The 14,427-nt window shown below is 60.0% G+C and overlaps 1 protein-coding gene across 3 annotated transcripts in view; it reads right to left on the bottom strand.

The window, feature by feature from the left end:
• Nucleotides 1-683: 683 nt before the first annotated feature.
• EPHA8 (EPH receptor A8) overlaps nt 684-14,427 on the bottom strand; it is a 35,131-nt gene continuing 21,387 nt past the window's right edge. The window contains exons 5-17 of one of the 3 annotated variants that reach the window (XM_059062028.2): nt 13,689-14,024; nt 9,345-9,469; nt 9,107-9,269; nt 7,984-8,077; nt 6,922-6,989; nt 5,933-6,097; nt 5,547-5,732; nt 5,199-5,260; nt 4,449-4,658; nt 3,536-3,685; nt 3,259-3,449; nt 2,812-2,985; nt 684-2,666 (exon numbers count right to left, since the gene is read on the bottom strand). In XM_059062028.2, coding sequence (XP_058918011.1) covers nt 2,552-2,666; nt 2,812-2,985; nt 3,259-3,449; nt 3,536-3,685; nt 4,449-4,658; nt 5,199-5,260; nt 5,547-5,732; nt 5,933-6,097; nt 6,922-6,989; nt 7,984-8,077; nt 9,107-9,269; nt 9,345-9,469; nt 13,689-14,024 — 2,039 coding nt within the window. In that variant the 3' untranslated portion in view covers nt 684-2,551. Of the gene's footprint in view, nt 2,667-2,811; nt 2,986-3,258; nt 3,450-3,535; nt 3,686-4,448; nt 4,659-5,198; nt 5,261-5,546; nt 5,733-5,932; nt 6,098-6,921; nt 6,990-7,983; nt 8,078-9,106; nt 9,270-9,344; nt 9,470-13,688; nt 14,025-14,427 lie in introns of those variants that run through there. The other 2 variants (XM_067015340.1, XR_010836941.1) reach the window with 2 other exon arrangements.

Raw genomic sequence — 14,427 nt, forward strand, 5'->3', positions numbered from 1 at the left:
TACTTGTTCATCAGCAAGACCGCAGGGGTATCTTCCCCAAATGTCTGAGCCATTGACTCAAATGGACACAGTTGGGCTCTGCTGCCACCACCCTCTCTCCTGCTGCTGTCCCCTTTCTCTGGGAGCAGAGTCGGGTCCTCTGCCTCTTGATGTAACTATGGAAGCTGCTTGCATCCTGTCTTCCCTCCCCTGCCCCACAGGACCCAGGTCTCTCAATGGGCCCCTTGTTCCCAGGGAAGCTGTCCCATGAGACGCTCTTTTCTCATGCATTCTTCCTCCAGGGCTGTCCTTCTTCCCCAAGAGGACGCGAGGCAAGGGCGATGCCCAGCTACAAGGGATTGAGCTCCAGTGTTAAGCACCATCTGTACCTCACAGAAGAAAGAACTGGGGTCCCATGGGGGTGCTTCCTAGCAGAGCATGAGCTTTGGAGTTGGACAAAACCTGGGTTCTGATCCAGACCCCCCAAAACTGACTTTAGGCAAGTTATAAGACTCAGCCTCCTCTTACACAAAATGGGCACATGAATCCTACCTCCTAGGATAGAAGAGAAGACCAGAGAGGGGAAAAAAATGTATGGGATGCATACAGTAGGTGCACAGCATAAGGTTGCTCCTTCCTTACCAGGAGAGGTCAAGGTCGTAGGGATGGGAAAAAATGGGGGACCCAGGCAAACATGAGGCAGAATTTATTCTCAATGTGGGTAAGTACAAGATTCAGGATGGAGACCACAGAGAGGCATATCCCTGGGACTTGGAGGGGCACCTCACACTGGGGGCAGGGGCCACACTTTCCCAAGTGCCAGGCCCACTCTGTTCCCCCTGACTGTGACGAGCCAGAGCCCAGGAACTGGGGGAGAGTGGGGTGGGGGTGGGAGGAAGACAGGGTCCTCCCCGGATCGTGTCCTGACCATGTTTCCGACTTCCATAGGAAGGAAGAACAGCTCGGCTATATAGTAATATAATATATAGAGGTGTAGAGAGCTGGCCGCGGCACCTGGGCGGGGCTGAGACTCCCCGAATTATTGCAGGAGGGAGAGGGGGGGCTCAGTGCTGGTGTCTCCGTGGAACAGCTGTGCTGGCTACTGGGAGGGCTGGGCAGAGGGTGGGGCTGAGGTTGCCCCTCCCTCGGGGCCGGCAGGGGTCACCCCCTCCGGGCATCCTGCCCAGTGGGGTCCCTTGGGCCCTTCCAGCTTCGCCTGGGACGGGGCTTTCTCACCCTGGGTGCTTTTCATGTGCTTTGAAGACCATTTTTGCATTGTCAGGAGTGAGGAAAAAATATTCTGACATGGTAGAAAAAGATATTTACATACCCTGGTGGGCCATTAGAGGGAGGGTCAACTCTGAGTGGGGAGTGACTTCCTCCTCTGTGCGGGAGGACGTGGGGAAGAAGCCCCGGGAGGAGGCTCAGCTCTGAAACTTCGCTGCCATGTGACCTTGGACAAGACACACTCCCTTGGTCTGCCCGGAAGGTGCAGGAGGAGTGGACTCGGGGCTGAAAAACTAGGATGTTATGGTCCTTGTTCCTAGGTGTGGGTCTGGGGGGCAGGGCTGAGCAGTGAGATTGGCCGAGGGGCTTCCAAGTGAGGACCCCCAGGCTATGCAGGGGCATCAGAGACTAGAAGGAAGTTGGTGGCCCCCGGCCAGGTAGCCAAGTTCAGCTGAGGGCATCTCATGTACCCTGTGTCGATGCCTACACAGAAGGTGGCCAGGGCGCTGGCCGGGAACCCTGTTTTCCTGTTGAAGCAGTGGTGGGAGCCAGGTGGAGGATGCAGGTGGCCCCCCACCAGCTAGAGGGAGGGCTCAGACCTGAGATAGAGCCGGGGATGGGCTCACCCGGGAGGAGACAAGGGTGGGCCTGGTGCTGGTGTGGTTTGGAAGGAGCCCCTGGCTCCAGCCTCCAGGCTTTGGGGGAGGGGGGTGAGCTTCTCCCCAGCGCCTGTGGGTGCTGGGACCTGGGCCCACATCTGATGGGCAGCGTCACACCGAGTTCCCTGCTCACCACGCGTCCTCACGCTGTGACACGCATCCTCGTTCATGACATGCCACCCACAGTCACACACATGGGCCCCCAGCCTTAACGAATAAGCACACTCACCGTATCTGGCACACATCCATGGGGGACCTGACGGGCGGGCACACACACACGATCACACGTGTTCACCAGGGCTCCCGTGACCCCGTGAGAACACACCCCTACAGCACGGGAGTGCGTGCGCTCGGGCAGCCTCACGCACCCGCGCACGCGCACACACACACACACACACACACACACACACACACACACACACACACACACACACAGGCTCGCTGTTGGGCTCAGCGGCAGTGAGGCCCCAGCCTCTGGGAAAGAGAAGGCCCTCTGCCCTGGGGGCACGTGTCCCCTCCCTGCTGGGCACCCAAGGTCCCTTCCCAGGTGGCCTGACCCCAGATAACTCCAGGTCTTGTGATGGAGTCCTCGGCCTCCCTGGCACCTGAGGGCAAGGCAGCCAAGGAGGCGGGACCGAGGCCTGGGTGGCCACCCCCGCGCATGACCCGGGGCTGGCGCGGTTTGCTCAGAGGTGCCGGTGGGGCCCCTGGGTGCTGGTCAGCTGGGCCCTCATGGTCTGGATGCTGCCCAGGATCTTCTTCTGGTGGCTCATGAGGGTGATGCCCAGGGCACGCACATCCCTGTAAAAGAAGGCGGTGCTGACCTGGGAGTCTGGGAGCTGTGGAGACGGGGACATACCCATCCCTGGAGCTGCCATCCTCAGCGGCTCCACCTCTGGCCTCTGCCCTCTCCCCCTGCTCCCGTCCCCAGGGGCCCGCCACTTACTGAGCATTCATACGTAGCACCATGCCCAGAGAGGAGTAACCCCCTGCAGCGAAGTGGCCCCGGTAGCGGCCCATGCGGATGGAGTCCAGCCAGTCCCCCACGGTGAGGCCCCCGCCGCCACCCCCGCCCCCGCGGAGGTCAAAGCAGCTCCGGGCAAAGGCGGGGGGCGGGCACCTGAGGCACAGGGGCCCTTGGTAAGTGGTCTGCCAGGAGACACCGGTGCCAGCCATTCAGCCTCCACCTAGGCTCGGCAGTGGCAAGGAGGGTCTGAAGGCTTAGACCGCAGGCTTGGAAGGAGAGCTCTGAACAGGGGTCAGAGGCCCAGGCTGGGCCTGGTCCAGGGGTCAGGGCAGAGCCATCCCAAGGCCTGGACTAAGTCTGGGCCTTGTCTAAGGCAAGCAGGGAGGGCAGCCGGGCTTGGGCGGAACTGGGGTGGGCGCCAGGCACCTGTTGACAGTGGCCGTGGCCCTGAGACTCTCAGGGCTGCGGATCAGCGTGTCCAGGACGCTGACGATCTGGGAGAAGCGAGGCCGCTGGGCCCGGTCCTTGTGCCAGCAGTCAAGCATGAGCTGGTGCAGGGTGTGGGGGCAGCCCATGGGTGCGGGCAGGCGGTACCCCTCCTCCACGGAGCTGATGACCTGTGGGGGGAACGTGGCGATCGGCTGGAGCGGCCCCTCCCTCCGAGGCCCCGGACGCCTCTGCCCAGCCAGGCTCCGGCACTCACGTCCCGGTTGGTCATGTTCCAGTAGGGCCGCTCCCCGTAGGCAAGCACCTCCCACATGACCACCCCAAAACTCCACACGTCGCTGGCCGAGGAGAAGGTCCGGAAGGCGATGGCCTCGGGGGCCGTCCAGCGGATCGGGATCTTCCCTCCCTGCGACGGACACACGAGTGTTGAGAGCTTCTCTCCAGCTCGTCAGGGAGCTGAAGGCAGGGGTCTGGGCTGGGAAACTCGAAGGCTGGTTGGAGAGACACGGCCTCCACCTTCCAGGAGCACCTGTTCTGATGGGGGAGACCTGCACGTGGAGCTGGTGTGGAGACTGAACAAAAGACAGTGGGTGGAGGGCCTGGCACCCAGTAGATGCTCAGTAAGTATCGGTCAACAGGTTGATGCCTGAACAAGTGACGAAGCTCAGAGAACGTGGTCTAGTAATTTTCCAGCTCCCCTGGAGGGTTTTTTTGGGTCACAAAATCCTTTCTCTAAGTGAAACCTTATCTGGAGGCTCAGTGGGCGAGATCCTAAGGGAAGGTCCTGACTGAGGCAGGGGTGGAGGCCCTCCGCCCTTAAGGCAGCCCCTAAAGCACTGCTAGCGAAGCCCAAATCCTCCCAGAACACATTTTGAAAACGCTGGTTTTTAGTCAAACGTTAGAGACAGACGTGGAGTGGAGGCGATTCAGAGAGATGCCAACTCTCCCCAAATCTCCCAGTGAGTGAGTGATGGGGGAACCAGCCCTGGTATCTCCGCAAGCCAGTTAGTGACGGAGCAGAGGTGGGAAAGCTTTGGTGCAAACTGAGGTGCAGAGAAGAGGTAGGACTCGCCCCAGCTTGAAGGCAACCCCGAAACGTCCAATTTCCCTAACGACACGTGGCGGGCTCCATCCCAGGGCCTGCTGGAAAGGGGGTGAGGACCACATACCGTGGTGGTGTAGGCGGCGTCGGGGTCGTCCTCCAGCACCCGCGAGAGCCCGAAGTCAGACACCTTGCAGACCAGGTTGCCATCGACCAGGACGTTGCGGGCAGCCAGGTCGCGGTGGACATAGCCCAGGTCCGAGAGGTAGCGCATGCCGGCGCCCACTCCTCGGAGCATGCCCACCAGCTGCATGATGGTGAACTGCCCGTCGTGAGTCTGCAGGGGGATGTGGCTTGGGCTTCAGGAAGGCTCTTTGCAGTTTACAAAGTGCCTCACTGCTTAGGAAGCATATTGCTGTTTCAGGTTTGTTCTCACGTCTCATTTACACTCCCAGCAACCCTGAGAGGTAGGTAGGGTGGCAGTGACTGGTCATCCATTTTGCAGAAGGAGAAATGGAGGCCCAGAGAGGTTTCTCCCTGTGCCTAAGAGCACACAGCAGATAGTTTCCACCACCACCTGCCAGGCCTCCCAGCTGACTGGGGCCCTGGGTCCCCACAGAGGCGCCCCTCTTAGCCTGTGTGCAGGACAGGGCAGCAGGACCCGTGCAGCAGAGGGACTTCCACGTGGTGGGGGCTGAAAGGCAGTTTGATGGACTGACCCGTAAGACCCCTCCCCACACCTGGCTCGCCCTTCCCCAGGTCTGTTGGGTCCAAGCTCTGGGGAGGAGGGGGTATCTGGAGGTCTCACATGATCTCCCACCACCCAGATTGAACTTCCCTCCCCCCGCCCAGGTGAAAGAAGGGGCGGGGCACGCACCCTCAGGAAGGTGTCCAGAGAGCCGTTCTCCATGTACTCTGTCACGATCATTGCCAGCTGGCCTGGGGAGGGCGCCGGGGAGGAGGTGGCTCTTGGTCCAGGGGGATCAGGAACATGTCCCCCCCCGCCCCGGCTATGAGCTGCCAGGAGCTGGGCCAGCACCCAGGGCCCCAGGGAACGTAGGGCTTCCACTGGGGTTCCAGGCTCTGGGCTCCCTTCCCTGCCAAGTCATCTGGGGACCTGAGCCAGGGGGATGGGGCAGGGCGGGGTGGTCTGGGGATGGACCTAGAGCCCTGACCCCAGCAGGAGGGGCCCTGCAGGGTGAGGCTGCCGTCGCCTGGCACCTACCACGGGTGACGACACCTTCAAGGCGGATGATATTGGGGTGGTCAAACTGACCCATGATGGATGCCTCACTCAGAAAGTCCTGCCGCTGTCTCTCCGTGTAGCCAGCTTTGAGGGCCTTGATGGCCACGGGCATGTCCCGCTGCCCCGGCACCTGCAGACGCCCGTAGCAGACTTCCCCGGACTCTCCTGTGAACCCAAGTGGGCCGGCAGGGGTGGGCGGTGGCACCTCCCCGCTCCACCCACCCCCCGACTCTGCACTCTCCAAGCCCCGCACACCGAGTGTCTGGCCATGCCGGGCATCTTGGCTCCCCTGTCCCTCTGCACTGGCTGTCCCTCCCCTGGGCACCCCCTGTGATGTCCCCACGCTCACAATCCCTGAAGCTCACCGGAGCCGATGATCTTCTCGATGTGGATTCTAGAGGCCTCGATCTCACGGGTGAAGCCACGGCCCGCCCGGCCCGGCTCCTCGTAGGTGTGGGGTTCTGCATAGAACTGGGGCTCTGGGATCTTCCCCGGAGGGTGGTGCAGGGGCAGGAAGACGGGTGGAGGTGCTGAGGGGCCAGGAGAGAAGGGCCATCGGCGGGCTCCATGAGGACATTCTCTCCCAGCATCCCCTGGGCCTGGGACGGGACTGGGGGTGGAGTGAGAAGTGTCTCCGGGAATCCCAGGATGTGGTGGCAAACAGTAGGTGCCCAATAAGTGCTTGCCAAGTGTAAACAGGGTCTCTGTGGAGTAGCTCTGAGGTCTCTAGGGGACTTCGGGATTTCTCGTGAGTTCTGAGCCTGTCTGTCATTTTTCTGGGGTCACTTTTAGGGTCCTTAAGATCTTTCTCAATTGTCCTAGGGTAGGAATGTGACCAAAAAAGGTCACATCACAGTGCCAACTCAGATTGATGGAAAGCGGTTCTCTAGAAGACTGTGTTAAGAAGGATTCTGAGGCTGCATTCAGGCTCCATGGGAATCAGTACCATGATTGATTCTGCCGTAGGCAAAGAAGTGGGGCACTGAGGTAGGCATCCCCATATTTGCCCTGTTTTCTGAGGTTTCTGCAGGGTCCTGAAAAAGTTCTTTGTAGCAGGGGTTCTTGTCCAAGAGTATATGACCCCCCAAAGTTGTATGTGAAATTGTGTGTGAATGCCAACATTTGTGCATTTCCCTGGGGAGAGGGTCTTTAGCATCCTCTTCAAACCCAGGAAAGCTGCACAGCACTGCACCTCTGGGGTCTCAAGTCTCTGTGACAGCCTGCTGTCCGTCTCTGGGGCTCTAGTCTTTTCTGAGGGCACCTTTCTCCTTCCCACCTGCGCCACCCCCAGACCAGCACTGGTTCCTACTGTGACCTCCTCTTCTGCATCCAGATCCCTGGGCCCTGCACTCACCCTGCCCGTTCTCATAGTGCATCTTCTCCTCGTCCGAGTGCTGGAAGGCCTTGCTGTAGCCGCAGTGCCTGTAGAGGGTGGACTGTCCCTGGTTTCAGCCCTGACCCCGTTCAGGGACACGTCCAAACTCCTCCCTTCTACCCCCCCTTCCCCTTTCAGGTCAGCTTCTGCCACCCCAGCCCCTGCCCCTGCAGGGGGGGAGTTCCAACCTCAGGCTCTCAACCCAGCTGAACTGTGACATCCTTGACATTTATAAACACCATATAATTTACAAAGTCAAGTCCACTTGGCCCTCACAGCAAAGTCTATGGCATTGTTAGCTCAATTTTACACGAAAGCACCCCTCGTAGAGGGGCTGGGAGATGAGGCTTCTGATGCCAACTCTGCCGTGTGACCTTGGCAAGCTCCTTCCCTTCCCTGGACCTCAGTTTCTCCGTCTACGGGTGACCTTTCCAATTCTCGCTGAGTGGGACCCTAAGCCCACACCCCCTCCCTCCGGAACAGAGTTGGTGGGGGGAGAGTAACTAAGAGCGTGGTCTTTAGTTTGAACAGACCTGGGTCCTGTCCCAGTTCTGACACCTACTTAGTCGGTGGGCTGGTTTGGGGGTGCTGTGTGTCTGAAACACATCTGAGTGGAGATGGGGGTAGGCAGCTGGACCTCACAAGGAAGGCCTGTGCTGGTGACACACTTGGGGGACGTCAGCACAAAGGTAGAATTCAAAGTCGTGGGCCCTGATAAGGTTACTCAGGAAAGATGGAACTGGCTAAGTAGGAAAGAGAAAAGGGTCCCAGACCAGCCTGGCGTCCTCCAGCTTTCAGGAAGTTGTGCAGAGAACTTCTGCTGGAGGAGATGGAGGACAGACCAGACAGGTGGATGGAAAGTGGGGGGTGAGCCGGACATGGAAGGCAAGAGAAAAGCGTTGCAAGAAGGAGGAAGGAAAAACGGGTATATCTGTAAGTGAGCCCGGGCACAGGGGATCACTGGCTCAGCGGGGCTGGGGAGGGCAGCAGACAGTGCTCCAGGGCAGGGCTTTGGGGCGGCTGGGGGCCAGGACCACCCACCTCTTCTTGCAGATGAGCAGGAACAAAAGCACGACCAGGCCGGTGATGAGTGTCAGGCAGATCCAGACGATGGTCCGGGTGTCGTAGCGGGGACCTGTGGGGGGGAACCAGGCTGGGGGGCCGGCCATTCAGCCCTGGCTTCAGAGCCAGAGGTCTGGCAGTCCTTCCGGGGCCCGGTGGCAGCCTCCTCGGCTGTGAGCCAGCCCAGAGTTGGGGCGCAGGCCGCACCGTCCTCTGCCCCACCCTCCTCTCTACAAGTTTCCCCTTCAATATCCTGCTTTCCAACCTGGTGCCACCACTTCCTGGGACTGTGTAACCTGGGCAGAGTCACTAGAACTTCTCTGAGCCTTAGCTTTCTCACCTGTAGTATGAGTCCAAAAATGCCTGTCCTGCCTGTTCCTGTAACAGTGACAAAGCTGAATATACTGAGAGCTGCCTATTCCAGTCAGTAACCCCCATCCCTTCCAGGGATAACCCAGTATTATCGTTAGTTGTCAGATGAGAAAACCGAGGCCCAGAGAACTCAAGGAACTCACTCAAGGACACACAGTAAATGGGATGGAGCCGGGCAGGATTCCTACCTGGGCGGTCTCAACATGGTGTCAGACCCAAGAGCACTTGAGACACACAAGTGCCGAGGGGGTGCCAGGTTGAGGAAGGTCATCAACTCAGCCTTGAACCATCTGTCTTAGCACTGTCCCCCTGGAGGGTGCTGAGTATAGGAGAAGACCCCAACGGGCTGGAGATGGGGGCAGGGGGCTCCCAAGCTTGAATGTGCCTCAGAATCATCCTGAAGGTATGATCAAACCAAAATTTCTGGGCCCCCAGCGCCAGGGTTTCTGCTTCCGAAGGTCTGGGGGGGGGCCTGAGAATCAGCATTTCTGATAGCTCCCAGGGGCTGCAGCTGCTGCTGGTCCTGGACTATACTGTGGGAACCGCTGTTCTGGAGGCGGGGGGTGCAGGGCAGGATGATACTGGGGAAGGGCACAGAGTTTGTCCCCAAGTTGACCAGGTTCAAGTCTTGCTCTGCTGGGCACTAGTTCCCCTCCTCTGACCACCACGACCCTGGCCCTGGCCCTGGCGCCTGGCCCAGCTCCCTCGCCCTCCCCCTCCCTGCACTCACGGGGTTTCCCGGTCTCCACCTCCATGGCCTGGCTGAAGCGGCCGCAGCCAGCCGAGGTGCGGGCTCGGACCTGGAACACGTAGCGGGTGCCCGGCTTGAGGCCCGAGACGGTGGCCCTGGTGGTGACAGCCTTGAGGGTGGAGTAGCTCTGCATCTCCTTGTCCTGCCCGTGGGAGGGGTGGTCAGCCAAGGGTCCCCGGCCTGGTGGCCTCCCTCTTTCTCCCTTCCCTGTGGGTACCTTCTCGTAGTACTTGATCTCGTACTCCAGGATGATGCCATTGGGCTGCTCTGGCTCCTGCCACAGCAGCGAGACGCTGGTCTGCCCCGCCCGCTCCTGGCGGATCACCACCACCTGGGACGGGGCTGGGGCAGGGGGAGGGAAGGGAGCTCGGTCAGGTCAGATGGGTGGACGGGTGATGATGGGGACTGGCCTCTGTCTGCCCCTTCCTCAGGCCCCGCCCAGGGATGCTGGCTTGGGCCACACTCACCTTGCTAACTGTCCTGCCGCTGCCCCAGGAGAGCCAGTACCCTCTGCTCCTCCTGGCAAATCATTGGCTGCCACCCTGGTCAGTTATCTGGGGTTGGCACAGCCTGGCTCCCAACTGGGATGCTGGGGTTGGCTTGACCCAGATGAGGCCTGAGCCCCCAACTTCCACTGTCTCCTCCTCCTCTCTGGCCAAGCCCATCCACTGGAAGCATGCTGGAGCCCCGCCAGCGCCATCAAGCAGCCACACTTGTCGACCCTGAGGCCCCATCACCTGATGTCTCTGTCTCCGTGTCACCCACCCCCGCCCAGGGCCTGGTGTGGAGCAGGCTCTCCGGAGGAGCACTCGAGGAAGGAGGAAGAAAAGGAGAAGGAGGGGAAGAATCAAAGGAACCAACGCCCTCACTGCCTGGGTTTGGAGGGACATGAGCTGAGCCTGAGGCCCATGTGAGCTCAAGTATTCTCCAAGTCACACTAAGGTCACCCTTTCGCCCCCTTGTTCATTCCCTCATCCACCCATTCCCTCCCCCACTCCTGTGCTCGGTACAATTACCCCTGAGGTGAGTCTGCTGGGAAGGGTCGGACGTCGACCCAGCCACAGCCAAACCTAAGGGACTGCCCTCAGAGCTGCAGCCCGTCCTCCCTGACCCCTCCGGCCGCAGGCCTCCTCTTCCCCCTCTGCTCACCCGAGTTCCGACTCTGCCCTACTCCTCCCGTGCCCCCTACCTGCCCCATGTGGCCAGCTCTGGCCTCATAACTGGGCATCCTATCTCTCTGGCACACGTGGGAGGCTCCCCGAGGCAGGGATTGCACGTAGTAGGTGCCCAATAAATGTCGCTGGATGAGGCTGACATGAAAAATTAAGAAGCAACTCCAGAGTTAAGTTGGAGGGTGTGGTACAGGGGAGACCCCACCAGCCTGGGAACCAGGTCTGGCTTCACAACCCGGCCCGTCGCTTGCTGGCTGGGCCCATGACTACCTCTGGGCAGTTTCTCCACCCAGAAGGTGAAGCTGGTGGGCACCAGCTGCCAGGCGGAGGTGAGTATCAGAGAAGACCACTGTATGTGTGGGACAGACACCAGTGCGAGGAACACACGGGTGCCTCTTAAAAACCCAAACATTTGCAAGGCAAGAGGTGCTGTGTGAGTGGGGCAGACACAGAGGGAGACTGGGGCTCACAGGTGGGAAGGAAACAGGGCGGAGCACCAGAGAGGGCTCCAGGGAGGAGGCGCTTGTAGAGAAGAGGTTACGGGGAGGTACGGGGAGGTACGGGGAGGGGGAGGGGCAAGTGGTCTCTGAGGACAGCCCTCCCCTGTTTGCTCAGGGCTGCTGTCTGCCCCAGGCCCCCAGCCCAGAGCTGTGGGTGTCCACTGGATCATCCCCCTAGAATTTCCTGAATGACTCCCACGTGCTGGGCAGTGGGCTAGGACCTGCGGATACTGCAGTGCCCAAGACAGCCCTCAAGGAGCTTATGGTCTAGTTAAGACAGACAGAGTTAATAAGAAGACAAATCAATGCATAATTACAGGTATGCTAGGTGCCATGGAAGACATGAAGAGGGTGCCGTGATGGAGAGGACCTTACGTCTGCAGGGGCCCAGGAGGGAACTGGGCCATTTCAGCTGAGGTGGTCAGGGTGGGCCTCCCAGAGGCGGGGGGACAGCTAACCGAGGACTGAAGGAGGCAGCGAGGGCAACGTCACGGGGAGGAGCACATCATTCCCACTGAGGGGCGAGGCCAAGGCCCAGGGCAGGGAGGGGCTTGGTGTGTCCAAGGATGAGGACCAGAGGCCAGGGTGGCTGGAAGGGAGAGAGCCCGGCAACAGTGGATGGGGTGAGGCTGGGGAGGTGGGCAGGGGAGGGTCTGATGGGTCCCCTGAATCATGGTGCAGGGCTGTCCATGCAACATGTGATGGACTGAATTGTGTCCCCCTCCCAAAATTCGTCTACTGAAGCCCTAACCCCCAACACGATAGTATTTGGAGATGGAGCCTTAAGGAGGTAATGAGGTTTAGACGGGGGCCCTCATGATGGCATTGATGCCTTTCTAAGAAGAGACACCAGAGAGTTCTTTCTCTCTTTCCTTCTCTCTCTCTCTGCCATGTGAGGACACAGCAAGAAGGCAGCCGTCTGCAAGCCAGGAAGAGGGCCCTCACCAGGAGCCAAACTGGCCAGCACCTTGATCTTGGACTTCTGGCCTCCAGAACCGTGAGCAGTAAACGTCTGTGCTCTAAGCCCCAGTCTGTGGTATGTGTTATGGCAGCCTGAGCTGACTAGGACCGGTGGCATGTGTGTGTGCGGGGTGGAGGGGTCGGAGTGCGGAGGGGGTCACGCTGAAGGGAGACCCAGCCGGACTGGCTGGTGGGTGGACGAGGCACGGGGGAGGGAGAGCCAAGGATGACGGCTGGGTTTGGGGCTCAAGTAACCCCACGAACATTGGTGTCACGTCCTGAGATGGGGGCCTGGGGAAGGGGCTGGCTTGGGGGTGCTGTGTGTCTGAAACACATCGAGTGGAGATGGGTGTAGGCAGCTGGACCTCAGGGGAGAGGCCTGTGCTGGTGACACACTTGGGGGACGTCAGCACGAAGGTGGAATTCAAAGCCGTGGGCCCTGATAAGGTCACTCTGGCAAGATGGAGCTGGGTAAGTAGGAAAGAGAGGAGGGTCCGGACGTGCCTGGGGTCCTCCAGCTTTCGGGAAGCTGTGCAGAGAGAAGGGGCTGGTGGAGATGGAGAAGGACAGGCCGGAGAGATGGATGGAAAGTGGGGGGTCGGCTGGGCATGGAAGGCAAGAGAAAAGTACTCCAAGAAGGAGGAAAGAAGAGCTGGGGGTGGGAGGGTGGAGTGCCCACTGCAAACTGAATTTCTGGGGACAGGTGGGCAAAGGCGCCCAACTGGAGGTGCTCAAAGAGGCCCACAGAGGAGAGGACGCAGACGTGTGAGCAAGACAGATCTTTAAGGAAGCTTCCACGTGAAGAGAAGTAGTCTCGTGGCTGGAAGGGCGTGCGGGCTCACGGGAGGCTGTTCTTCTTAATGATGGCGCACACGGAGCAGTGCGAGTGCCGTAGGTTCTCTGCTCCGCCCTCCACCCCTGACCAGCCGGACACCTGTCTCGGCCACCCCAGAGACACGCGGGCAGGGGCGGGGCCTGGCACCACGCACAAGGGCCTACTCCTGATTGCGTCACTAGCACTGAGCAGTGAGCTTGGCATCTCACAGGTGCTCCACAGGTGCCAGAGGAGTGAGGGTCTCTTGGGAGGATGAAGCCCTGGCATCAGGGAGGGGGTGCCCTGGGTTCAGGGTTGGGAAGCCTATTTCACTTGGGAGTGAGACAGACCTGGGTTCGAATCCTGACTCTGCCGCATCTATGTGGTGTCCCTGGCTGGCTCAGGACCTCAGCTCCTCCTCTGTGACATGGTGGGAACGGAGTCACTGAGCCAGGCCTGCGTGGTGTTGGGAGGAGACGGGGGTGGGGGAGCCACAGGGCACGTGCCGGGGGGGGCTGTTAACAGGGAAGCTGCCGCAGGCGGCCCTCGGGTCAGGCTGCCACTCGACAGGCAGGACCCACCAGAATTTGGAAAGAAAGGGGCTAACTTCAGTCCCACAACAACTGGCTAGAAACAGAGAGCTAAGTGGTTGTCGTCCAAACCAGTATGACCAAGTCCATCCAGGGGCAGCAGTGGCAGCTGTTCTGGAAAATGATAATCAGAGTGATTTGATATTTTAATGACATTTATTGAGCACGTACTGTGGGCCAGGTACCGGGCTAAGCATTTTCATTTCCTTCGTTTAAGCCCCAGTAACAGAGCAGGCATTATTACTCCTATTACAACAGGGAGGAGCCAGAGGCAGAGAGGGAAAATTCTAGAACCCAGGCCTGGGATGGTCATGCTAGCCTGCCTCTGTGCTTTTTGGTTTCCTTCCACTTATAGAACATGCTTTACTTTTCTAAGGGCGCAAAGCCTGTAGCTCAGAGTCCTGGTGAGGAAGGCGGAGCCCAGAGAGGCAGGCACTTGCCCAAAAGCCACAGCAAGTCCGCACAGCGCTCAGATGCCAGGGAGGACGAAGGGCCCGGGAGCTGGGGACGGGCGTCTCCGCCTACCTGCCTGGTTCGTGGTGATGTTGACGACGGCAGCCCGGCGGGGCTCTGGGCTCAGGTCGGACACGCCGTTGACGGCCTCGATCCAGAAGGAGTAGTTCATGTGGGCCAGCAGGTTGGCCACCAGCAGGCTGGCCTGCACCAGGCTGGTCTGCTGGGGCACGAAGCGGGTGCGGCTCCCGCACGTCTCGCAGTGGCCCAAGGTCCAGGGGCAGCGGCGGCACACGGCATTGTAGGTGATGTCGCTGCGGCCGCCCCGGTCCAGTGGGGGGGCCCACTCCAGGGTCACAGAAGTCCCATTCACGCTGGAGATCAGATTCACTGGTGCCGAGGGGGGGCCTGGAAAGCAGAGAATGACAGGTGGGCGTGGAGGGCATGTAGTTGGGCTGGTCTAGTCTCCCCCATCAGGTCAGGGAAGGGCTGTGGTTCCCCCATGATACTTGGGGCTCCCTAAGGATAAGGGCACACCTACTCCATCCTCTGGAAGCTCCCCGAGGGCAGACGCAGTGTCTCTGCCATCAGACTGGGAGCACAGTCAGGGTCTGGGCACAGAAGCCACCCTTCCCCCACCCCATGTAGCATCGCCCGGATCCTGGGGTTTGTGCTTCACAAGATTTTCATCCAGAGCTGGGGAGAGACTGCACACAGCAGCTACCCTGGGTGGGAGACGCCCCAGTCATCTGCATCCCCCACTCCACTCCTTAACCCCCTGGCTGGATTTAATGTAAATGACCCCGAACAC

The sequence above is a fragment of the Kogia breviceps genome, chromosome 1 (genome assembly GCF_026419965.1).
Source record: "Kogia breviceps isolate mKogBre1 chromosome 1, mKogBre1 haplotype 1, whole genome shotgun sequence".
Taxonomy (NCBI): domain Eukaryota; kingdom Metazoa; phylum Chordata; class Mammalia; order Artiodactyla; family Physeteridae; genus Kogia; species Kogia breviceps.